The following is a 26,099-nucleotide window of genomic DNA, read 5'->3' on the forward strand; positions in this document are numbered from 1 at the left end:
CCTCCCTTGGCTGCACGACCGCTGCTCTTGGCATGTGTGGAAAGCTGGACCGGAGAAGCAGCTGGGCAGAAAACCTTCCTGCAAAAAGGGAATGAAGGAGAGGATAGGACTATTCCTTTCAGTCCCTGCTTAAATTGTGTTAAGCTGGACTGCAGCCCGAGTCTCGGGGAAGATGGTCTTCGGTGGAGGAGTTAGAGCCCCAGCAAGTGTGCTGGGATATTTCACTCGCGGGCGCTTCCCGCATTGGCAGAAGTGGGAACCCAGAGACACAAACACAAAGTTGAGCGAGGGACTGAACTTGCAGCACGTCTTCAATAAATATCCATCTGTGTATTCTTACCTCCCATTAATTGCAAGGTAAATTATCCTTCTTTCGATGAGTTTGCCCTGATGTACGCATACCTGAATTACCTCACCTTGAGTCTGTGTAATTCTGCTGTAAGAGCTGACCCGCGGTGAATTGTTACCCTGCAACACATTTAAGCCTCTCTACTTTGAATCACTTCCACACTTTGAAGCTTTAACCATTATGTCATGCTGTAAACTAAGCCTTTTCCCAACCCAGGGTCTTCTGAGCAATTCTGGGTTTTTACCTGTTTGTGTCTGACATCCAGCCCTATGAAAAAGCACCAAACCTGCCCGTCCTTCCGCTGCTCCGTAGCTTGGGTCGTTTCAAACGCTTCCCTGGCAGCTGCAGAGCTGATACGAAGCAGCAAAACTTCCACTGTGGATTATCAGGAACACTACTGAGGCATTGCTTAATGCATCTGATATCTAAGCCGGGATAACAGAAGCCATACAGCCGAGCAAAAAAAGATTGGCAGCTATTGCAGGAATTCAGATAGGGGCACCTTGGTAAAAAGTGGGGGGGAATGCATTTACTTCCATTACAGAGCCCAGGGCTGAGATGGATTCTCTCTCCGTCATTGTCCTAAGCACATTATCCCTGAAAGAAAGAGGGTTTCTCTGAATCTGCAATTTTTCTAGGCTTCAGTGTTATTGAAATGAAACCGCTTCAAGGATATCTACGTTCTTTACCATCATATGGATTCTCATCTCATGTAAATTATTTGGCCACTTTTCATTTTAATCCTCCACTGTCATTTTCTACAAAAGAGATCATTTGGTTTCTTCATTGAAGGTATTCAGCTGACAGCTGCCCTTTGTCTAGAAAGCAGTGTGCCTTTGCAGGATTTACTTGTGCCTGCTCTCTTTCTTTTTCTTTCTTCCCCCCCACCCTGCCCTTTTAAGTTCATATTGCTTCATATTTTTCATCTGTAGTTTTGTGGAACTTTTTGGATTGTGAACAGGCTGTGGTTTGTAGCTGTGAAGGGAAAGTCAGACATCCTGAGTACTCTCCCTGGCGCTTAGCAAGAGTATGCCTGACTGATAAGTAGCAGAAGTGGAGGCAGATTAATTAATTTCCTGCGTGCAAGAAGAGCTGTAGTCAGAAATTCACAGCGTGTTCACAGGTTCTACATGAGCATACCAAAACCGTCAACGATGAAGTCTTGAATTCTTTTCCATGGCTTCCTTGTCTTGAAAACTCAGTTATTCTCACCTACTTTCCAGAAATGTTGGGAGGCTTTGAATGTTGTGGATTGTGTCATGGTATATCACCCACAAGTCCTGTTAAGACCTTGAAATTGGTGGGAATGAAACACGAGGAGGAAAATCAGCTCTTACAGAATCATAGAATCCCAGACTGGTTTGGGTGGGAAGGGACCTCACAGTCCATGCAGTCCCAACCCCTGCCATGGGCAGGGACACCCTCCACTAGCCCAGGTTGCCCAAAGCCCCATCCAACCTGGCCTTGAACACTGCCAGGGAGGGAGTCGAGATTGAGATTGTATGGTTTTGGTTACCTGTAGTTATGAGACCTTTTCCTTTGAGATTGAAAACTCCTGAGCGTGATCTCTTCTCTTATAAAACCAGCTGTCAGTCTCTGTCAAAGGTTAAAAGCACAATATGGACATGGAGAAGAATATTCTCAGAAGTTGAGGTGAAAGTTGAGAGTTGGACAAGTTCTTAGGCAGCTTGAACAGGGGAAGGAGGAGACATGTCATTAATATGGGTAAGGAATAAGCCAGCAGATGGAAGGTGAGGCAGCTACTAAAATTACTGTGCCAACTACAGAAACCAAATTTACCTACTTGGGTAGTTCCCTTCCAGCTCCTCTGTGGTACCTGCTTAGCTTTGTGGTCTCCATGAACACGTGAGAGCTGCCAGAAAATGTGAAAATGTCTTGAAATTTTGGTGGTTTTTCGTAAAACCGGGTTGCAGGATTTCAGCTTTTCAAATGGGAATCACTTTTCTGGTAGAAATTTTTAGACATTTACATTAAAAGATAAGCTTGTGTTTGAATTTAAACAAAATGTATCAGAATGATGAAAAATACATTTTTATCCAATCAAATAAAAAAGTTTACAGCTTATTCATTTGTAAAACATGTTAAGAATTACTGTGTCAGTGGCAAGTTTTTTCTAAATCACAAAAACAATTGGACTACACAAAGAAAACTTCCTCATTTGCCTGAAGAGGTGTCTCATTCATCAGCCAGTTCTGAAAGTTAACTCCATCACAGTGAGATTTCCTGTTATCCGGGAGAATTGTAAACTTGAGCCTAAGTTTAGCTGTTACTAGAAAATGCAAGCTTTTTTTGCTGGAGCCAGCAAAAGCGTATGGCAGTCAGTGGCTTGCTAAAAGGGTGGTGTTTAGTTACGTGCCAAGAGAAGGATCAGTGGTGCCTCCTGCGTTGGCTTTTCTTCATTAATTGGTGTCTCAGTTTCTTGCATCAGCATAAGAATGGGCAGTTCAAGTAGATACTGTTTCTTAATTTGACATCATTTGTCATTTCTGCCATAAAGTTAGGCATCGTCTAGCAGTTTAGTGACCATGGATGATCTAGATCCATAAAACCGCATGATATCAGGGTTTCACCTTCTGGTTGTAGTACACCACTGTGTAGATCCATCAGTTTTTCTAATTTTATGGGGTTTCTTTCATGGTGTTCTTGAGTTTTGACAAATATGTATAAACAAAACAAATAATGTTCAGCAAAGGGAGTCTGTAAAATAGCTGCTATGGCTGCGTTAATTTTTGTACGTATGGAGATAACCTGGATTCCTGACTAAGACTCCAGGTTAATCCAATATATACATGTAAATAATAGTATAGCAATTTTCAGCTGTGATGTCTTGACGTTCCTTGATTTCATGGCACTTAAAAGAGGAAATAGTTCTTGGCTCTGGGCAGAGAGGGGAGTTTTCTCTATTTTGTAGGTGGGAGAGCTGAGACACGGTCATGAGGCAGTTGGACTGGGATCCTGAGCTTCTGCATCCATCGCTAACTACTAGAAAATGCATTTTCTAGTCTCTTTTTGGAGAGTGAAGAGCTTGGAAAAAACTTTGTACAGAACACGACCCCTTTGAACAGAATGTACAAAGACGTACATATCACTTTAAATGATAGCAAGGATGATATGTCTGGAAGAGGACAGAATGAATTTTAAAAATGCCATCCCCAGAGACTGGGGATACCACTGGAGGCGGGGTGGGGGGAAAGAAGATCTCTTGCTGACAACTCAAGGAGTGTTCTGCTGGTGCCAGAGTTGACAGTGCTATGTACTTAAAGCTTCTCAGAAAGTAAGTGTAACCAGGTGTCCTCCTCTTCAGATCTAATGGCAAATATCTCAGCTGTTTTCAGAGTAGGTTCAAGTGGGAATTGCAGTTATGGTCGGTCTCTCTGGATTTACTTCATAAGAGCAATTTATGAAGTCCAGGGAAGAAGCAGTAGATGGTTACGTGTAAATGTGATTTCCTGCAAAGCCCAAATTGGTAGTGCAGGCATAGGCTGCCCTTCACTTAGTGAAGATGGAGCTATTTCTGAGGTTTTGTTTGCTCTCTGAGCTAGCAAATCAAGTGGAAGCACGTTAGCAGTGGAACTAGCTGTGCTAATGTGTGATTTCTCTTAGTCAACGAGTAGCAACTTTGAAATTGGACTGCGTTTGTGGGCATAGCTGCAACAGTAAGTGACGCTGTAAACAATGGGATGAAGAAGCAGTACCTAAAATTCAAACTGAATGTTCAAAATCTGTATTTACAGTGAACAGAAATAAACTGGAAGTGAAATAGTGAGATCTGCATTAGTACCTCTTTTTCAAAAGAAGGTTGGACAGAAGGAATTGCTGTATGGAACAGAATCCAGGTTTCCGTATAAATTAACCGGGGCCGATCCACCGGAGGAGAAATACAACCATGGAAAATAATAATTGCCTAAATATGCCTAACTCTCCCACTACCAAATGATCTACAATTAATATCTTCCTTTCAAATACAGAGCAGCTGTCCCAACAGCTGAACTTGATGCTGATCAAAGTTGATCAAAGAATTCTTAAGATTGTGTATTACGGACAATCTACGGAAAAAATGTTGTAGTCCCTGCTTATGGCATGCTTATCAGAGTCGATTGAAGTAAACAGGACTTTTTGTTGGTTTTAATGCAAATCTGATAAGCTCTGTAGAATGTAAATCAGTTCATTAAAATTTGTAAAGCACTTAAACTGTTTTCTCTTTTACTTCATTTAACTTTTATGGGATGTTTGCTTCATATAAAGTACAATAAAATCACAATCATTCTGCAAAAAATACTGTTAAAATATGCTATACTCAATATGTTGTTCCGGGGAAGATTTAAAATTTTGAAGTTGTGATTTTTATAAAACCCACACTAGTCTGACTCTAGAAGTCTTACTGTATTACTGTGTAATTTTGTCTGTACAATCTTCATACCATATCTGTCTAAAGTCCACAATATTTCTGTGTGTGCGCACAATATATAAAAGTATATATGCGTGTATGTGTGTATATATTAACCCAGGGATCTTGAACAGCTCCTTCATTAGTAGGACACTGGCTAAGCTGGGGCTATGTCAGGAAAAAAAGATAAGTAAATGATAATAAAAAAAGGCGGAGGCATGGCCTACGATGTCTTCTGACACGATGCTTCACTTGACAGTCTTAACTCTGATAGTCGTGGCGTTGTCTACTTTGTTGTATCTCCCAGTACAATATTCCGAATGCCGAGGCGTTTGGGAAGGTTTAGCCAGTCTGTGTGGATCCGAGTGCATGCCGATAATACCTTACACGTATACAGGTTTACATAAAATTTACTGTGTCTGTATTATGTCTGTAAAAGTGTTACATAAACTAGCAGTTGACATCTTTTAGTGAAGCTGCTTTGAAGCATTCATGCTCTGATTTCTGAAAAAATACCCTTCTTTTTTTTTTCTCCTTGCAGTTACTTCAATGAGAATCAATATCCAGACGAGGCAAAGAGAGAAGAAATTGCAAACGCCTGTAATGCAGTTATACAAAAACCAGGTGAGGAGCTGATCGTGGTGTCCTTTCCAAAGGCAATTGCAATTAGATTTCAACATCTCCTGCTAAATTCAGCAAATCCCATTTTGTGACTGTTACTAACAAATGTAGTGCTCTCAACTAGTAGTAGGTTTCTTCTTGAGCATTCTATAACTCGTGTTGTTCAGAGCTGCCGTACTTGGATGAGCATGACAGTCAATGCAATTTTCAAACCTAAATGCTGATGTCTGAAACTTAAATTCCCATCAGTTGAGATACGAAGTACAAGTTGTGCATCTGAACATTTCACTTATATAGCTTTGTGAATGGCATTGCTAAGAAAATAAACATGTATGAAAGGTTTTCATTTTTTGCGTTCACTTATTTCAAAGGACTTCTATAAGCACTCAGTAGTGATCTGAGAATTTTATTACACTCCACAAAAAGTGGCTTTTACTGGTTCTGTTTTACAGATGGGCAATGTTAGGTTCACAGACTGAGGCTTGCTGGAGATCATAACAGCAGGTCCTCGGAGGAGTAAGGAGCACAGCTTTCCTGTCTTTCATTTTTCTCTACAGCTTCTAGACAGGGATCTTGTATTAGAATCTGTGTATTAATGGAGAACCTTGTAGTTGGGTCAACAAGTCCCATTTTCCCTGTTCCTGGAGAAGTCGTACTTGGGAGAAGAGCGTGAATATTCAGTGTAGTATTAGTGGATGCACCTGCCTTTGCTTAGTTTTGCTAACCAAACACTTACATGGTTTTCAGAACTTGTATTTTGGATATGTTTAGATGTTATATAACCAGAATAAAAATGAATGCAAAAGGAAGCTAAGGCATGACTCCTGAACCTGGGCACAGTCGCAGGATAGCACAGAATCCTAGAGCAATTTAGGCTGGAAGTGACCTCTGGAGATCATCTGGTCAGGCAGAACCTTGTTAAGCTTTGAATATCTCCAAAACCGGAGTTCTTCCTGCCTCTGGGCCCCTGTTCCACGATGTTGAGCACTCTCGTGGCAAAATACTTTTTCTTAATACCTAGTCAAAATTTCCTTTGTTGCATCTTCTCTGTGTTGCCTCTTGTCTTTTCATTGTGGAAGCAGAATGATCTATCGGGTAGAGCACCAGAGAGGTTAGGATTTTATTCCTGGCTGTGCCTCTGGCTGCTTGAGCAACTTGGACCAAACTGCTTAAACACTGTGTCTCAGGGTTGGTAAAATATTATGAGTGGTACTGATGCAAAGCATTAGGAAACAGCGTAGCTATCTATTTTCAGATTTTTCTTTCTTTCACTCGTCTCATCTCTCCTTATTTATTTAAGTTGGCAGATTGCTGCAATTACATGAATATTTTGAATGCTGAATAAATAAACTTTGAGAAACAATCTGAAGCAGGGGAGTCTCATCCCCGTGTAGCCTGAAGAGGACTGAGGATGCAGCTACATTGAATGTTTTATATAGGGTCAAGGCCAACTGAAGAGGTTTCCACTTGCAATGCTGAATCCCTCCAGTTTTCCCTCTTTTATGCAGGTGATCAGAAAAAGGCATTGTTTCCTGTAGCTGCCTGGTGTTGATGGGATTTTTTTTTTTTTTTTTCTGATTTAACTGTAAAATTTAAAGTGTAAAACTCCGGTGATCTGGTTTCCAACATCCACCCCCATTCTCCCAAAAGATCGGAAGTGTCCCGGCGTAATTGGGAGGGTGTGATTAGCACTGCGGGAGCACGACAGCGGCTGGTGGTTGAGAGGAAGGAAAGCAGATTGGAGGGGATGACATAAAATTTCTTCATTTGTTTTGCTGCTGAAGAAAACACCGTCATTGAACTATATCCTCGCGGCACATAGTAAGAGAACTAGCCCAAGGGTATGCGATTTGTGGCAGGGCTGTGAATTGAATTTGAGTTTTTTGAATCTCGGTTTTGTGCTTGAACTAGAAAAGCAGCCCTCTGTTCTCCCGTGGCTCTGGATTTAGTTAATTGAAGCTGCAAAGAAATTCCAGTATTTCAGGGTTTTTTTTAAAAAAGAAGAAAGGCTACTTTGTTTTTAGAGAGATATTTGGCATTTGTTACTATAGCATCTGGGCACAGTACTTTGATTCATATAAAATTCTTTATTCTCAGCTATAATAACTTTGCAGTGCTGTCAGTATTTCAGGGGTTTATCACATGTGTGAGGGTCTTTTGCCTACCTCTGGAACCAGTGAGTAACAATGCTGTGTTTTCTATTTCCCCATTACTTTCATAGGAAAAAAGTTATCGGATTTGGAGCGAGTTACCTCCCTTAAAGTGTACAATTGGTTTGCCAACAGAAGGAAGGAAATCAAGAGAAGAGCCAATATCGGTAATGTATCAGAGAGCCTGTTTTCAAGGTTTAGTACATAGACTTACTCAGGAGAGATGGAAATTACGTAAGATTGTACTAATGAAAATACTTGAGGTTCTGACGTTCTTAATAGAAATGTGGAGCAATTTTTAAAATTAGTCTCTTATTGTTCCAGATTTTTTCTGAAATACGAGTAGGAATTTAATTGATGGAATTCCATCATCAGTGCAGGAAAAATGATGCAGTTATGAAGTTTTACTGGAAGATCAGGTTTAAAAACCAAAGTGAGAATTCTGTTGGCGGAAGGAGAATCATATTTCCCTATGCTCAGGCTCCTTTGGGTACCCAAAATAAAACCTAACATAAACCCTCAAAATATCTGCATTGGAAATAAGGGAGATTGAGACGATTGTGAGTTCACAACCTTAGCATGCCGTTTAAATGAGAAGTGGCTGTTGTGAAGAGCTTTTATCTGGTTGTAAGTTTTCCTTGTGTCTGTGTTCCACTGAAATGTCCTTGTTTTTTCAGCCAAAACCTGTGGGTGTCTGTCTTACTGCCATCCCCGAGACCCCACAGGGATCTAAGAGTCCAGATGAGTTGTTTTACATCTCAGATACAGCCATTAGGACCAAAGGTTCTGCAAGCCAACTGCTTATTCTGCTTACATCTGCGCTCCTTATTTTTTTTCCAAGGGGTTGCACAGTGACAAGTGGCTGGAACATAGTAATAATTTTTCTTGATGATCAGGATTAAACAAAAATCACTTCAGAGTTAGCCCTGTAGGTTCTTTGCGTGAGTAGGTGATCGTAAGGAAATTAGAGGTGACTCTGAACTTGTAAGAAGTAGACCTAAGCATAACACATTCTAATGAGAATAAACTCACGTTAGTGGCCAGGATTTGACAAACTTCTGCAGTGCATGCAAGATGTTATGCACTCACTTAGATACTGCAAACATAATTCTGCATAGTATGTAGAGAGAGATCCATACCTGCCTGTTAACCACTATTTTTGTAAACGTCAAACGTTATGCTGTCTGCTATGTCAAATGTTTGCTGTCTGCTTCTTTCTTTTCTTATTGTGAATAAGACAGATTTCTTTTTACATCACGTAATGTGTTACTGAAATTTAACCTACACTTATATTTTTAAGAATGAAACCGATCTGGCGAAGGGCTGGGGGGAGAGCAAAGCAAAGTCCAAGGTGGACAGAGTTATAGCTGTATCTGTGCTGGATGGGGAGGAGGGTTGGAAAGAGATTAAAAAGAGCCAAAGGGAGCTTTAGATGCATGGATCCTACTGGAAGATGAAGATATGTATGTTTTTAAATCCCTTAAGTGCTTTAAAAAATTTCTCCATCTATTTTCAGACACTCCCCGCCCCCCTCAAGTCCTGCCAGTCCAAACTATGTGGGAAGATCTACAGGGAATGCCTTTGCCACTCCAGTGCCTTAGAAATTAAGCTAATTTCTAATAGGACTGGCTGGAAAACAAGGATTCTTACTTGCAAACAAGTCTGTTAGTTGGCAGGGAAGGATTTCAGGCAAACCAGTATCTGTACATGTGCTACCTTCCCAAATACTGGAGAGCGAAGAGGAAGAGTCTAAGAACTAACTCTGTTCTTCCAGTTACTCTAACATCTTGAAAAAAAGTAGTTACTTTTAATTACTCTAATGCATCAGATAAATTAGGGATCCATTTGCTTTTTTCGAAGAAGCAGCAATCCTGGAGAGCCATGGAATAGATGTACAGAGTCCAGGAGGTCATTCCAACAGTGACGACGTTGATGGCAATGACTACTCAGAGCAGGTAAGCATCGTGGCTGCGCTGCGTGGCCCAAAACGAGAGAGTTCATGCGACACATGAAGAGGCCCTCTACCTCTCGCAAATCAGATGTCTTTTGTTTTTGTTTTACTTTTATGTAATTGTAATGGGGAAAGTGGAAGAGCACAGCTCCCCTGTTTGAATGTGTTGAGCAACCAGTATTCACCCACATGGATTTATTGTCATACAACAGGACACTTGGCAAGTACGCAATGGGGAGGAGGAGGGAAGATGTTCAGAGGGAGGCAGAGAAGCAGAGAAGGTAGAAGAAGACAGGAGGATCTGCTCCAAACAAGCAAGTTACACCATTCACGCCACACGCAATGTATGAAAAATGTTAGGAGAGTGTTAACTCACCCAGTGCACCATGCGTAACTTGCGCTCTCCTTACCCCTGGCACCGTTCTAGTTATCCACCCTCAAGAAAGGATGTACAGGTCTTTAACAGTTGCTCCTATATATCAGGCACCGACATGCTTCCGTGCAAAACTAGGCATGTGTGTTCCTCTTGCACTTACTATTTCTTTCTGCAAGAAATGTCTCCGTTATAGCCTGTGCTACAGCTACTGTGAGTTTCTTACCTGGCACCCAGACAAGTACAGCAGTAAGCCCCTGCCATTTCTTATAATCCCTTTTCTCAGCCTTGCCCAGGAAGACACTGAGCGCCCTCCTGTAAGGTGCTGAGCTCCCTGTTTGTCCGTGGGAGTGCTTTTCAGGAGCGTCTCAGGATCAGTCCCTAAGGCACTGACAGACAAAGGGTGAAGGGTGGGGGGAAAGGAGTTCACTAAATAAAGTTTGACATTTATTTGGCCCTGTACCTGTTTCATATTGTTCTGCAACGATGTGCCACTATTTGGATTGTTTACATATTATCTGTCTTTTTTTTTTTCTTTTTGCATTTTAACTCTTACCTATTCTCTATTTTTCTTGGTTATTTTTAACCCTTGACAGCAACTTCTTTTTTAAATTCTCTAGCAAAAGAATACCCCTTCCCGCACTCTGAGCCCTCACCTACCCTAAAGTTGGTGACCCTTCCTTCACACACCTTCCTGACAGGTATTGCATCCCCTTCCCAATTTTCCTTCAGGTGTCAGTTGGCCAAAACCCCTCAGGGCTCTGTGTGCTTGTAACCAGTGGATTTGTTGAACAGCTCACATCCTTGGTTCTAGTTTGGATAGGAGCTGTGTTCTGCGCTCCACCCAACATCTGGGGTGGGCAGGTCGCTTTTAATTGACTCGTTTGGGAGAAATAGGTAGGTCTCCCTCTATAAAGATGGAGCGTAATAGCAACTGAGCGTCCTGGAATGAGTCCCTGGCAGGTTTGGCTGTGGCCCAGTACGACGGATATCTGGCAGAAGCATTCCCAGCCGCTCTGCTTCTGATGGGTATTAAGGCCCTTTTTATAGGTCATCACCGGCAGATTTGGTGGAACCAACCTCCCTAGCTCTAGATGATGAGAGGCTGCTCTCTGACTGGTATAAAATATTTTGAAATTGCTGCCGAGCACAGAGGATTCCTTGTCGGTCAGATACAGGACCTGAATACTGAGATGAAGTGTTATGTAGACTCCCAAACTATGTTTTTCTTATGTGTGTTATTCAGAATACTTTGAAAAGAGAACTAAATTGGTTATTAAAATTTAAAGACCTTTGTTTAGAGGCCTTAAAAATTACATTTCTCAGTAATCTAGCTGGGCTCCTCTGTGAAGTATAATTAGGCATTAGCAGCGAAGCGGATTAAATGGCAAGCTCTCCTGATGACCGTTTAACATCCCTTAGCTGTTAAACCCATAAATTCTGTTTTCTACAGTGACACTTAAACTCTAGTAAACTTTAAAACACAAAGTTCATCCAAATACCAATGAAACGCCTAAAACTCCAGAAGTCAGGACTTTGTAATTCTTACCGTGGTAAAGATTACTGAGAGGCCCTTAGAGTGTGTGCACATCACAATATTTGCCTGACATTTGTTGTAAATTAATGCATTCCTTTAAATAACCTTAGGATTTTATCAAATCCTGGTTTTTCTGTCACCCTCCATGTTTGCCACCAGTCATCTTAATTTAGAAAGGCGTAATACGCATTTTAAATTTTAAATTTAAAAAGTTCATCACTTCAAGGCTGTTGGAAGACTGATAAATGTTTATTATATCCTTTCTGTAAATGAAAAAAAAATATAAAAAGGCGAGATCATGGTGCGGTAACTATTAGTACCCCATTTTAAAGATGGGAAAACACCACAATTTTGCCCAATGTCCCAGAAGAATTTATTTGACAGATGGGATTAGAGAGCGGATATTGCTGGTTCTCCTTCCTATCATTCAAATCCAGGCCCTACTTCTGATGCAGACCGATAAACACGTACGACTCGCTATAAAATTTATGCTAAAATTGTCAGACTTTTAGGTCTGCTATTGTATGGCCGTTGTGCACCTGTAGAAGGGAGCCCTTGGTGTTCGTTGGCTTTAAAAGTTTTAAAAGTTTTAACTGCAGTCCTGTAGCACCGCAGTGTCTCTGGATGAATTTTGCTTGCCAGCCATCACAGCCATCCCCACAGTGGTCCTCTTACAGCTGGGAAGCTTTGCTTTTTAGAAAATAAGGAAATACAGAGTAGTTCAGTGGACTGGAGAACCTGGAAGTATCTGCACTTGCATATTTGAATTACAGTGGTTCCAGTCCCCTAAAACCATTGCACTGGTTTTCTTTGCAGTCTAGGAGTTTTTTGGCATCTTTTTTCCCTGTACCTGTGTGAATTCAATGTCTCCACAGGATACCGGCTCACACCAAGGGTCAGGCTAGGTTTGTATCCCGCTTCTGAGTGAAGTCAATAGCAGTATTTAAAGAAAAAGTATTGTTAAGGAATATCTAGAATGATTTTATTATAGGAGCTTCCAGCTTCTGGAAGTCAGTAGCTTTGAGAGGCTTCCTGAGCCAGGCAGTGTATCTGCTTTCAGTTTCGATGGTTTCTAGTAGGCGAATTTTCCCTGGACTTGTCTACCCCCTGCCTTCTAAAGCTGTTTGTGCTTTCATCTGATCTAAAAACCAGTGAATCCCACAACTGCGCCGTGATAAGTGAAGCAGTGCTTCCCGTTGCTGCTTTGGAATATATTATCATTCCAATGAGTGCCCTTATTACATCATGAGAAGCCACAAACAATTGTTCTCTATTTACTAATTATTTGTAATAAACATTTACCATATCAACCATCAGCCGTTTCTTTTCCAAACTGAAGAACCTGGGTCCGTTTCGCCTCTCCCCTGCCTCTCTTCCCCTGGGTTGCCGCTCTCTCTACCTTTTCTAGCTCTGTTGTGTCCTCTTTAGATGGGATGACCACAGCTGTCTATGCAAAATGCAAGCGTAGCATGAATTTGTGCGGTGCATAATGATTCCTATCTTAGTTTGGTTTCCTGACATGCCTTGTGTATCACTTTTATCTTTATAATTTAATATTTTCCTCAGAATATCGCCCAATGCCCCTCAAATTTCTCTCTGGAAAATTGGGTACGCCACCCCTTGCCTTGCTTACCTTTGTCTGCACAGTGAGGGAAATCAGGCCTAAATCAATTTTGTAAATTCCTTTCGCTTTCTACCCCTGTAACGAATGTGCAATTCGCTGCCCCTAGTCCGTTACTTTACACACTAGTTTTATCTGCTGGTTTTCTACTTGTGGAGTAACAATGCTTCTCTCTTCTCCTTTCCGCATGCACAGGATGACAGCACTAGCCATAGTGACCATCAAGACCCCATTTCATTAGCCGTGGAAATGGCAGCGGTAAACCACACCATCTTGGCATTGGCCCGGCAAGGAGCCAACGAGATCAAGACAGAGGCTCTAGACGACGACTGATACAAAGAAAGGGGAGGGTCAAAGCAAGAAGTAACTTAGTTTTAGACGTAGCACCTTAGCAGACTTTCCTCGGTCCTTAATATGTGTTCTTACAGTATAACTTTGCAGTTTCTTGTACGTCAGTTAGCTGTTAGGGTCTTGTTCTGTGAAGATGGCATGGTGCCCTCAGCCTTTGCATATACTCTCTCAGTATTAATTCCCAATAAATAATCAATCAACCAACCAACCTCCCTCTCCCAGCCCCAGTGGCTAGAAAAATCTTGCTGCTCTGTCTTAGCATTCAAAGTGCTTCCAGGTATTTTAGACAGCCCTCAATTACAAGTCTTAGGCTACACTTAAAAATCTTGGATACCCTTAGAGATCGTGTTAAAAAACCCCCTAGTCTGTACGCTTTTCCTTCTCTGAGACTGAAAGGATGCAAGCTGAGGTAGTGGCACAGGGTCGATGGACACCAGATCGGGAGTATCAGCAGAGAGTAAAAAGAACACTAGAAACCCCACTTCAGCATGGGAATAAATGATTTCCAGCTGCAATAAGCCGTGCCTCACTGGTCATACAGTGACTCGATATACTTTTGGGTGCTGTGCTGAGAATGTCCATTGGAAACACATTCACATATTTCGGTTGATGTTCACATATTCAACACAGACATCCTCTACTCTCACGAGCTGCGTGGCTTAGTGGATGAGTACTGCCTTCTGCCTCTGGGACCATGTTTGAAGCCCAGCCTTGGGATCATACGAAAAATGAGCTGAATGTCTAATGGACAACAGTCCACTTCTCAAAACCACTATTCGTTATTTGGCATGGCTAGCAGTGCCTGCTCAGAAGAGGTCTAGACTCTATTGATCTGTCATTAACAATTTCACCTTTTCTTCTTCCTCTCGCCTTTTCTGTCCCCACCCTCCTCCCCTCTCCACTTTGCCACTTTTCAAAAGCAATGTTTTCCAGGAAGGTATTAAGGTCATAAAATGGGTGAGTGGATTTTTACACGTCTGTGTAACTAACGCCTACGTCCTGACTAGCCTGAAAGGTTATTGGAGAACTTTTGCAGCTGACCTTTGCTAGATAACCATCGTAGCGTAAATATTCTCCTAAATACGAACTTTTTTTGTTTGTTTGTTTAAAGGCAGGAGGATCTCTTACCTGAGAAATGGGGTATGAATGTTTTGTGTTCTCTTTACTCTGTCCTTGTTAAGATGTGAGAAAGCTATACTGCTACGAGCAATTTAATTAATAATTGGAAGCCATACTGATAATGGATGTGGTAATATTTGTAAAGCAAACCTACTTTAAGTAGCAGAAACTAATGGAATTGTTTTCCTTGATCATATGTAGCACTTTTGTTACTTTTTTCTTAAAGATATTTATATTTGATAAGTCTTTTTTTTATCATTTGAGAATTCAAAATACCAAACAGCAAACTTGCATTACAGAGTCACCCTGCGATCACCTTGTCATCTAGTATCTAAATGATGAACTGTGTGTGCATCTAAGAAAATTACATCTGCTGGCATTGTGTGGAAATGATCTCCTGGCATCCTGATAAAATGATATGTTGCTGCCGGTAAGAGGAAACATTTCAATGGAAACAGCACGGGAAGTGTTAGAGACGGGCAGGACTGTGTTACATTCAAAATAAAAATAAAAAACCTATGTAAATTTTTGTATATAGATACGTAAAAATTTGCATAGCGTTTTCACAACATTCCATTTTTTACCTTCCCTGTTTATATGGGAATAGTTTAAAAAGGGGAAAACGGCTTAGTCTGAAGGTTGGGTTTCCCTTTTCTCCCCTCCGCTTCTGAAGGTGGAGGCAATCAAGGGAAGTTGCTGTTACTTGGCTTGTTCTCATCCCTTCCTCATGCTTAACTATCAGATGGCATTGCGAACTCCTACAACGTGGCTCCTCGGTGAGTTTTAAGCCAGCCTAAACCCCTCCAAGGCATAGGCTAACTAGATCATCTTTACATCTGTTAATCTTGTGAAAATTGCTTAGGTAAGTGCGGAGGAGATTTTGTGCTTTCAGAGGGCACAGACTTGGCACCTCATTGTCTCTGCAACTTTGAGGATAGATAGGTAGGGCTTGGCCTCGTCTTTCATTTATGGATTTCATTGGAAAATTTATGTGCTTTCCTTAGATCTAGATCGCTGAAGCAGAATGAAGCCGTCTTTTTTTCTGTTTTATTGCATTTCTTGAGTAGGCAAATTCATAAGTAGCATCAGGGCAGACTCAGGAAAGAAAGGAATTGGATCAGTGACCATTGCAGTTTTTTTCTTAATGCGTGTATGAATGTTTTGGTACTAAGGAGTGAAAGGACGGGGAGAGCTTTTATTTCTATTTTTGCACAGCGGAATGATCGAGCAAACTATAGCCTTAGTGGAATTTTACCTACTTATTCATACTACAGTCACACACCAAGCTGACAAGCAACATCCACGATTTATAGTAAGGAGATTTTAATAATCGATGGCCTCTTTATGTTGGGCTTGCCACCACCATTTGTTCTGGCTGTTTCATTTTAAAAAGAACAGACTCAAACTGTTGGACAGCTGCAATTTTAAAAGAAATATTGCTTACTATACCATCTTTTTTTAAAAAAAAAAAAGTCATTGTTTCAAGCATTGGCTTTTTAAAACAATAGGGAAGAACAAAAATAGTACTACAACTTCTGTATCCTGATTATAGGTGTATCCTGATTGTGGGTTCACGTGACGGAGGATTAAAGGAACACCACTAAAATTGTACGTCTGTACCGTCTAATGTAGAATAATCTGGTCTTAATTCTGTTTGTCACTGTCAGGTAGCTGCTGGTCTCATCGTGCATCACTACTCTATCTGAAGGTTAAACAGTTAAACCCCTTGTGAGCAACTGGAGATTGGCAGATCCTCCTTGTCTTGTAGCTTCCTGGTAAACACCATCTTCTCACCAGAGAAAATAAATGACTTAAACTGGGGAATCGGACACTTTAGTTCCATGGTGTCGGTTTTTGGGTTGCTCCTGTCTATTTTGGCTTTTCTTTGACCATCGAGAGGTACGAGGAAAGAGTAAGACTTCAGCTCTTACCAGGACGCTCGTGGCAGTTTATTTCCTTTATTCTGAAAGTTCACAATGAACAATTTGCAGCTACTAATAACTTTTGGGTTTGATGTGAATTAGCTAAAATGAAATAGACACTGGTGTGATGATATCAGGAGACGTGTATGTGATCTGGAGTAAGTGAAAGAATTGGTGGAGAGTGTGTCCTGGAATTTAGCCTTTGTTCTAGGGTGTTTTGCGCAATACGGGAGTCGTCTTTGTCTTTCTGTCTCTGGATTTTCTTGAAAATTATGCCTCATTTTTGTAGCTTTGCAATTCAGTTGCAATTTGTTGTAGCCAATCTGGAATTACTGCAATTTGTTCTCATGTGGGTTCCCTTGAAGTGGATCTGGTGGCAGACTAGATCTACCTTTTTGTTCTGTGAATAGAGAAGAAATTATTTAAGATGCTTCTCTTCTGTGACGGGCTAACTTTGTAGAGTAAGTTTTGACTGTTACTTTGTCGCTCTTAAAGTCCTTATACTTGAGTTGTTCTCTCTCACCGTCTTCTTAAAACAACAATTTCTACCTCCACTTCTTTTTTGGGTTGTTTTGAGTTTTTTGTTGGTTGGTTGGTTTTTTTTTCCAATTCCCCCAACTTTTTCCTGAAGTCTGAGATCCCAGGCGTTTGCGAAAGCATTTTGAGATGATAAAAGTAAGTCGACATAGCAATGAGTAGACATGTTATTTGTTGATGCTCTAGCATTTTATAGAGACATCTTCTAAATACTCTATAAACATTCTTACAGTGTAATCCCATTATTCATATGTTGGGTGTGACCAAGTTGGTCGTGAGTCAGCAGTGCACCCTTGCAGCAGTTGAGGACTCTCATTAAGAAGAGCCTTCAGCAGGTCAAGGAAAGTGATTAGTCCCCTCTTCATCACTTGAGGGACCACATCTGGAGTACTGTGTGCAGTGTTGGGCAGGAGTGAGTCCGTTGTAGGGCTGCTGAGATGAGAGGGCTGGAGCACATGTCATGTGGTGAGAGTTTGCGAGAGCTGGGTTTGTTCGGACTGGCTCTGGGGGCATCTTGTGTTTTGTTCTTCAGCTGTCTTAATGGGCGGGTTTAGAGAAGACGAAGCCAGGTTCTTCTCAGAGGTGCATAGCAAAAAGGTGAGGGGCAGCGGGTTCAAGTTGCATTAAGGAAAATCCCAGATGAATATAAAGAGAAATATTTTCATAGTGGCCCCAGAACCGTAGAATAGCAGTGGAAGCCCCATCTTTGGGGATATTCAAAACTCAACTGGACATGGTTGGACTAGAGACCTCCAAAGGCCTCATCTGACCTCAGTTATTGTATGATTCTGTACAAACCTGCTCAGGTTGAAGTGTTTCCTAGTTCTGATCTATACATGTTGAGTTGTTTAAAGAAATTCTCTTCATTTGCCGTTGGCTTTTTTTTTTCCTGTTTTGGTATTGATAAAAAGTTCTCTTTCCTATTCTCCTAATAGAGGGGAGCTTTATTTGCAGGGTCTGGCTCCAGGTTCCAATCAAGCCATAAGTAATAAATTTCATTAATTATTTGCTCTGTTTACACAGTTCTTCAGGGATATTTGAATTATTCTGTTTGTTTCATTGCTCAACATCAGACTGGTAAGTTTTCCATGTTTTCGTAACATTTGTGCTGTAGATCAGTTTTTGCCTTCGTTTGTGAGGATTTATCGTTGTCTTGCTGCTGTGAGTGCAGACTTGAAAAATTTCACAGAGCTGAACATATTACAGGAAAAATTGTAGCTAACTTAGGCCCACTGGTGACTTCTACGATAAGCTAGAAATTTTTGGTTCAGTAATTCATTAATTGGTGATTATCAGAAGCTGAGAGGGTATGACTGGGAAAGAGTCACATTATACTCGCTTGGATCCTCCTTTTCTTTCCGTACGTGTTTGCTGTTGGCAACTGCTAGGGAAAAAAAAAAAAGGATACTTCACTAGGCAGACTTTACCTCTGAGTTGGATGTTATTTTGAAGAGAAATCACAACGATGTTTGCCAATATGGACTGCCATGGGGTCACTTAGACTCCCAAGTGTTATTTTTTGCCTTCAAGGTGCATACGAACGTGGAGATGAGTTCACCAAGATTTTGAGTTCCCCTACGCGGTATAAAAATTTTCCCTCGCAGTGAGATGCTGCTTGCAAAGAAGTAAAATGAAAATGTTGTTTCCCCCAGAGTCGTCAAGTCACCAAGACATGTGGTGGTTGGAACTGGGTTTCATGAGCAAACAGTTCTTTATTTTTGATATAGATAAGCCCAGCAAAATTGGTATAAGAGTTTTCAAACCTCAAAACCACTGCCCCTAAAGCACTTAACGGAGGATGTCATTGCCCTGTGTGCAATCTTAACACGGATACAAAGCTGGATTCACACCTTTCTCTGCAAATTACTAAGATTCAGCATGAGATTTTCCCTGTAGCACTGAGAGCTGTGGATCTTTATTAGGAGAAGATTTTTTTCCCCCCCTTTATCCCTGGAATTCTGCTTATTTTAGATAATCATTTTCTTACCAGAAGGTTTATGTTCCTCCTCCCACCCCAGCTACATCATTGTGCAGCCCTCATTCCCCAGCGTTCATCAGCTTCTTTCAAGTTCATTGGATAATTACCAGCAAATTCTAGGGGGTTTTTTGTCGAAAGAAACTTTGCTTTTCTTTTAGACAAGGCTTCCCACCCAAGTAGCTCTCATGCTCTTTGAAGTTATTTAACTTGATAATGTTATTTTGATCAAAGTCTTAAGCTTGTAGACAATAATCTTGAGTTTGGTGTAGCTTTTATCATTTGGCAGGAATCTTTATTCACAGGATTGGTCTTGAAAACTGTGTTACATGTCAGTGACCCAACGTGTTCTTTCTTATTAGACAGCTGAACATGGTGTGTGTGTGTTAGTAGCAGTAGTCCGGGTCGTATTGTGATCCCGACTAATTTAATGGAGTTTTGCAGAGTCAGGCGTTTTCACTGTGATTTCTTGGAAGGGAAGGTTGATGGCCTGACCAAAAAGTACCTAGCAGTTCCCAAGAAGAGTTGCAGAGACATTTCATAATACAACATTCCCCCTTGGGCTTTTTTGCAGCTGGGATATTTACTCAGGATATTGAATCAGTTATTGGCCAACAGGCATTTGGCAAGCTGAAAAGCATGGTCCTAAAACCTTCATTTTAGCGTCTATTACTGTTGTCTAATTTATGGGGTTTAAACTGTCCGACTAAAGATGTGGCACATTAGTGAAAAAAAGAGGCATTCTAGAGATGGCAGCTATAAACTCGAATTGAAAATACACAAAAATTATTTTTCTCCATTGTGAGAAATGTGTTATAACTAGAAAAGTGGAATTGGTTGTTTTGAGGACTGTCAATAAGATGACAGCATTTTGATGTTGGTTTTTGTCCAACAACTACAAATTAAATTGAATTACTGTTATGGCAGTGGCACCCGTGAAACAGAGATGTGGGGAGAAAAATTCAAACATCTGAAGAGTTGTTGATCACTAACCTCGGTCTTAGGTTTTATGACTTAAAAATAGCCTAGAATTGTTTGTTCGTGCCTGTTTTCACAAAGGCGTCCATTGAACGTAGGTGATGCTGTAGCTAAGATGGTATCGGCACAATTACAATAATCACTACAAACTACTCTCTGTTTTTGTTAAGGTTCTTCTGTCGCACTCTCTTTATGAAAATCCAGATCGTACTTTAGCTTGAGCTTGCTGGAAGAAGTAAACAAATGCATTCTGCTTTTTCAAGATACGCTCCGTGATGCCTGCGGTGTGCTTAGCGGTGTAGTATCCAGGAGATAATATTGACAGCTTATGTCATGGAGGTGGAAAAGGATTTGCCATTTTGGGTGCGGGGGGGAAAAATTCACAAAGCGTATTTTAAGTGCCCCTTTTAATCAGGCTGATCAAGAAAACGAACGAATTGGTTTGATTGCTGCAAGGTTGCGCTCTTCCCCGTTTTTCCAGTGAGCTTTGGAGCGCTCCGGCCAACAGCTAAAGCGCGAGTGAACTAAACCCGTTGAACTGGAGTGAACTGCGTAATGGGCCTTTGATGTTTCTGCATGTACGCTGCATCTTTCACTCAGATGGCTTGGCAGGAGGCTCGCGCTGCCATTTATTCCCTCTCTTCCCTCCGCTGTTAAATGGAAGCGGGTGTATTCTGCTGATCAAAACATCCAGCGCACTTCTGCTAAATCCTTTCAAACTGCAGCCCGGGTAATTGGGATGGGTAGGATAAATGCATAAGAACATGGCAGTAAAAGTGATGGCAGTTCTTTTGAATGACTGGGTGTCCTCCTGACATGTAATTAGCTGCTTTAGAAAGATGTGGATTGGCATGGTCATAATTAAAAGGATTTCTGTCTTTTCTGTGATTGAAAACAGAAGATCTTCCGCCCCCTAATTCTCTTTAATACCAGTGTTATTAGTGACACTTGGAACACAACTACTTCGTAAACTTAAATAATGACCTGTTCCTAATGGTAACTTACAACAGCAGGGACCGAAACCGAGTTGAGTTTTCTATGCAAAGCTGCTTCTCATCCTTTTAAGTGGTTCCCCGCCCCCCCCCCCGCTCATGTACGTATTGCTCCTCGATAAGTTTTAGAAACAAAATGGACATTTAGTTCCGTGACAGCATGATTACAGATTACCCAGGGTGCTGGTTCAGCCCTTCTGGATTTGTTACTCGGTTGTAGCGTTGAGGAAGATCAGCCATGGCCCAGTACTCTGCTGAATTACCCTGCCCGCAGGCAGAGGGTACCGATTGCGCTCCTGCCCCCGGTTCCTCAAGCAGGGAAGGTAACCAGCTCTTCTGTGCCACTGCAAGTTCTCCCTCGTCGTGTCTCGGTTTGGAAGCCTTATCAGCAGTTATTGCCAAGTTTATATAGAACCGTATTGGCCTCGAGCTGTCTGCTGTCTCCCATTGCAGTTAGCGCATTGTGGTGTTACGAGCTAACTCACCTTTTTCTTCAGAAATCTCAAAAGAGCCTGCAACTGGATAGTTGACTGAACAGCGTGCTTGCCATTCACAACGGGAGAGGATGTACGGTGATGACCTAAAATAACATCGTAATCTTTCTTGATATGTTGCTGGATTCTCAAAAAGCATCTGTCGTAGGGTGTTACGTGCCTTTTTATTCTGTGTTTTTTGTGAGAAACGTTCTCTGTTGACCGATCTTGAGCACTGCAGAGCCTGTGCTCCGTTTTTGCCCTTAAGTTTCTTGACCGTATTTTTGCATAGTGCTGTTCGCCTGCCGTAGTTCCTTATCAGACAGGTTTCCGGAGGTTTTTGGTATGCAAAGATGTGCATAGAGACTCTTAGTCAAATTTAGAAAAATTAGCAAGTTCCTAACTCCAACAGATTTGCAGAAGAACTTAGGAACATAACTTCCTTAGGCTCTTATTTAAATCCTTCAGTTACTTTTCAGCTTCTTGGTGCTGGAATACTTGCGCAAATCTCATCCAACGTCACTGTGGTTCAGAACAGACCTGTGGGTCATGGCTACTTCGGTTCTTCCGGCGCGGTTGCCGCTTGTGGTACTACGCTCACAGTAGCAATGGTAGCAACTGCTTTTCTAGGATGTACGTTTTGAGACGTTAACTTGCTGCTGTCACTGGTCTCAATCCAGCTTCCTATCCTCCTCTCTCCACCCTTTCTCCTTTAACTAATTAAAGTCTTCCATGTTATGGCAAGATGGCATATGTAGCTTAAATAACCCACCTCTATAATTAAGAGGTTGACTTTAGCCTTCTGAGATATATTTTACATCATCTGAGATTTAAAAATACATTTTACTTACAAAGTTTATCTGTCAAATCGCTCAAGGAGGGCAAAGAGATAATGAAAGTAAATTATTAATTAATATTTCTCACCCAATATATTCCATTAAGAATATTAAGCATATATTCCATTCCTCAAAGCATGTTTGACTTTGGATATTTTTTTTTTTTTTTTTTAAAGTCTGCCTGCTGATAAAGCTGCTGCTATCTCTCTTTGACAGGACTGTAGTGACAGTACTGAAAATACCCTTCAGGAGCTAACCAGAGCCAGGAACTCAGAATATCAACTCACTGACCAGTTTTTCCTGTACCAGAGTGCAAGCCATTGCATTTATGCACTATGGCAAGTAAGCAGATCTTTTCAAGACCAAAGCGACATAGGCTCTCCCTTGCCACATTCAAGCTGTTCTTCTCTTCAAAAGGTTTGATACGATTTTGGAGTAGAAGGTAGCAGCGGGAGCATCTTACCTTTCTGCGTATCGGAGAGTGATCTGAGTTTAGGCGGAATTACAGTGGGTTCAGAATGGCAAAGGCGTGTTGCTGGGAAAGACCGGGTGTATTGCACAACACGTGTAGCTACTACCCGAGAAGGGTAAATATCTTGGATGCTTTATTGATGAGATAGTTGAAGCCGCTCATGAAATGCTCTGAAATCTCCAACGTATGTTTCTTTGTGCCAGCGTGTCTTCGTGGCACACCATATGGCATTACAAAGTTCGTTTAGGAGTTGTTACTGGAATTTGAGACGTGCTTTTGTTCACTTTGTTGCAGAGGTAGTTGCCTGTCAGTTTAGCTGACATTGAGATCTTGGCACACAGCTGCTCGCTGGGCACTAACAGTTTAATTCTGCAACTCTTCCTTCCTTTAGAGTTCTTTTAAGTCACAGTCCTCTTTCTCCAGGTGCTTGGAGAAAAGAAATACTATTGAGACGAGGGAACAGATCCACTCATTTGCAGAGCTATCAGAATTAACGTCAGTTGAGAATCTGCCCCTGCATCTCTACAATACTCACTTGTTAATGCTGAGGTTTGTAGCAGAGCAAGAATAAAACAGTCGTGAAGTTGCATTTGCCAGTAATTCAGTTCAGTCAAGTAGGCTTGAAAATGAGGCATCTGATGAGGAGTTAAGAGGCAATGAAGTATCCATGGACATTAAGAAGTTGTTTGTAAATGTGTTGAGAGAAAAAAAATAATGATTCCATTTATGTTTCTAAATCCATTGGATACAAATAGTAAAATTTGTAAAAAGTTATGGGGAAAAGGCAGACACTCTCAATTAGGGGATTTATTTATTTTTTTTTTTTTACATTTGGAAGGGCAGGATGGTTCATTCATCCCGTTGGATGAAGTAAATAGAATAAGGAGTTTGCATCAGGATTGCGGGAGGCCATCTAATATTCAGGGTCTCCTTGCAGGTGATAGACTGGTCCCTTCTGGCCTTAATTGTAAAACTATGATTCCAAAGAGGTAGACTTGTCTTCTACTCTTACCGTTATAACCTGTTCATAGTATTTAATACTTTATAGAGAATTGAGTACTAGAGGGGTTCTCTGCAGTAAGAACTTCTTTTAAAAGTATGACTTTCCATCAGAGAACATATTGTGCCTTATGTCTCTAAACCACGTGAGGTTCCAGTTATGTATGATAAATATCTTTTTACGCTTTGTACTTCTGCCATAATGGGAATCAAACAAAGGTAGTTTTGGTACCAGGTGGTTTCTGTTTGCTGCCGTATTACTTAGATTTGCTCCAGTATCTTACAGGTTCAGTCTCTATTCTGCTGACACAGCGATGCATACTTTCATACCAGTCAGTGCTGAGCAGCTAAAGTAGCGCTGGAACGGCATTATTCTGTTCAACTGTTATTTTTGGTTCTTATTTGAAAATATACAAACAAAACCCCTAACCAAAAGCCCGGGTCAATCCGAATTTCTGATCCTTTGTTGCCATTCATTATGTTAGACATTCGGGTACCTGAATTCCAGTTGTTAAGTGGACCTTGCCGTTTTTTTTTTACTCCTACCCGAGAACATTCAACATGAAAACCATTCGACATGAAAAAAAAAAACTTGATCAGTCATGATCATTTCCTCTAGCTGCAGTGCCCCAAGCAACTGGTTTTTACAAATACTTTCATCAATTGCCAGAGTGCTTCAAAAAATATCACAGCCACCAGAATCCTCTTGCTAAACCGATGTCTCCTCCTGTTTCCTACACTGAGCCCGTGTTTCCTTGAAGGAATTCCAGACGAGTGTTTTGAGCTATACCTCCTCCAACTGCTCTGAGCCATTCACTTTCCTCTGAAGTTGATTCTTGTTGGTACCGATTTTGTCGCACGTTATTTTCCCAAATTTCTGTTCTTCTCAGAGGGAACTTCTTTGATCTTTCATCCAAGCTCCTTCACACCCCGGTAATCCCGTTTTACCTGGTTTGCCAGTGGTTTTCTCATATTGAAGTGCTCTGACCTGAACCCGTTGTTCTTACTGTCTCAAAATAATGGCTATATATTATTTCCATCCTGATAAAAAGCAATCCAGTGTAGCGCAGAGGTTTAGATTTGGTTCAGTCTTAGGAAATATTCCGAGCTTTCTGCTAGCCAAAAGGCCTTGGGTTTTTCCAGCACGGTTAGTTAGCAGCCCCCTTCCCTTCCCTCATTTCAGTTTTGACACTTTGATTCGAAAATCAGGGAAATAGTAACTTTTAAGTATAATTTTTTTTTTTTAATGACTTCTTGGACTGTGGTGGTTTTTTGGTTTTTTTTACTGGGAAGACTGGTACTGAGCTGTGCACTCCAGCAGATACTCGACAACGTTCTAGCAAATTACTTGGGAAAACAAAGCTCCATCCTAGATATGGCAGTGCTTCTGAACAGACTCATTGGAGGTGTCTTGCACACAGCGGGCGTGCTCAGGTTTATCTCTTCGCTTTGGTTCTTTGTGCTGTTTGTTGTTCGCTGCCTCTCCCACTCCTGTTAGGACTCTCCGTGCCCTTTCTCCTCTTCCGCAGGTGACTTTTCCGGTGTTAATTTTGTTCCTCCCTGCTTTCTCTTTGTTTCTCCTTCTCTTTACCCTGTACAGGCACTTTATTACCTTCACACCGTCAAGCAGCATATTTATGGTTATTTTTTAATTCCTTTAATCCTACTTTAGTCCAAGTCAAGAGGCATTCCCCTTTTGCCTATTAGATGGTGCTGCATCAATTGCTTACTTGAAGTCTGGATATATATTGTCCACAGAGAATATAAATATGAAACATTTTGTCTACTCCGACCATTAAAAAAAAAAAAAAAAGCTGATAAATTCAGTCAATTTACAGCAGGTTCTTCACTTGCAACCTCTTGTGTGAAATAAGGTGGTTCCAAGGTGTTGGACCGTGGTTAACAGAGAGGGACAAGGTAGTGGTATTTTTTTTTTTCTTTCATTTTATTTCGTCTTGCTTGCACTTTGTGTTGGCAGCTGTCTTAATTGGTGCAGTTGGTTTTTCTTGGTTAGCGTGCTGTCGTCCGCTTTTTTAATGCGAGGGTTTGGGACAGGGTGCGTGGATTTGCTGCCTACTGTTTCCCCTTGTACTTCATTCACCCAGGGCTTGGGAACACTTTTTACAGCCAGAGTAGCTTTTTATTATTATTTTTCACCCAGGGCTTGGGAACACTTTTTACAGCCAGAGTAGCTTTTTATTATTATTTTTCAAGTTGGTTTAGATTTGAAGATGATTGGAAAAACTTGGAATTACTTTTCCAAAGAGATTATGACAATGAAAACAGAGTTTGGATTTTGATCTTCCTGTCTTTCAGCAGCATCCACTGAATTTTCTCTTTCTCTTTTGGCTTCTGTGTAAATTAAGATGTCATCTTGAGACTTGCGCCGAACTGAAGCTTGTGACTTGTTTCTCGTTGCTCTGGGGTCAGAGCCC

The 26,099-nt window shown here is 41.2% G+C and overlaps 1 protein-coding gene across 10 annotated transcripts in view; it reads left to right on the forward strand.

Annotated features, from left to right (window-relative positions):
• HMBOX1 (homeobox containing 1) overlaps window positions 1-25,809 on the forward strand; it is a 123,289-nt gene extending 97,480 nt beyond the window's left edge. For 7 of the 10 annotated variants that reach the window (XM_054819934.1, XM_054819930.1, XM_054819936.1 and 4 more), the window contains 5 exons: window positions 5,299-5,381; window positions 7,600-7,695; window positions 9,389-9,483; window positions 9,692-9,823; window positions 13,206-25,809. In XM_054819934.1, the coding sequence (XP_054675909.1) occupies window positions 5,299-5,381; window positions 7,600-7,695; window positions 9,389-9,483; window positions 9,692-9,823; window positions 13,206-13,343 (544 nt within the window). In that variant the 3' untranslated portion in view covers window positions 13,344-25,809. Of the gene's footprint in view, window positions 1-5,298; window positions 5,382-7,599; window positions 7,696-9,044; window positions 9,152-9,388; window positions 9,484-9,691; window positions 9,824-13,205 lie in introns of those variants that run through there. The other 3 variants (XM_054819932.1, XM_054819933.1, XM_054819938.1) reach the window with 3 other exon arrangements.
• Window positions 25,810-26,099: the final 290 nt, after the last annotated feature.

Source organism: Grus americana, chromosome 3, assembly GCF_028858705.1.
Source record: "Grus americana isolate bGruAme1 chromosome 3, bGruAme1.mat, whole genome shotgun sequence".
Classification (NCBI taxonomy): Eukaryota; Metazoa; Chordata; class Aves; order Gruiformes; family Gruidae; genus Grus; species Grus americana.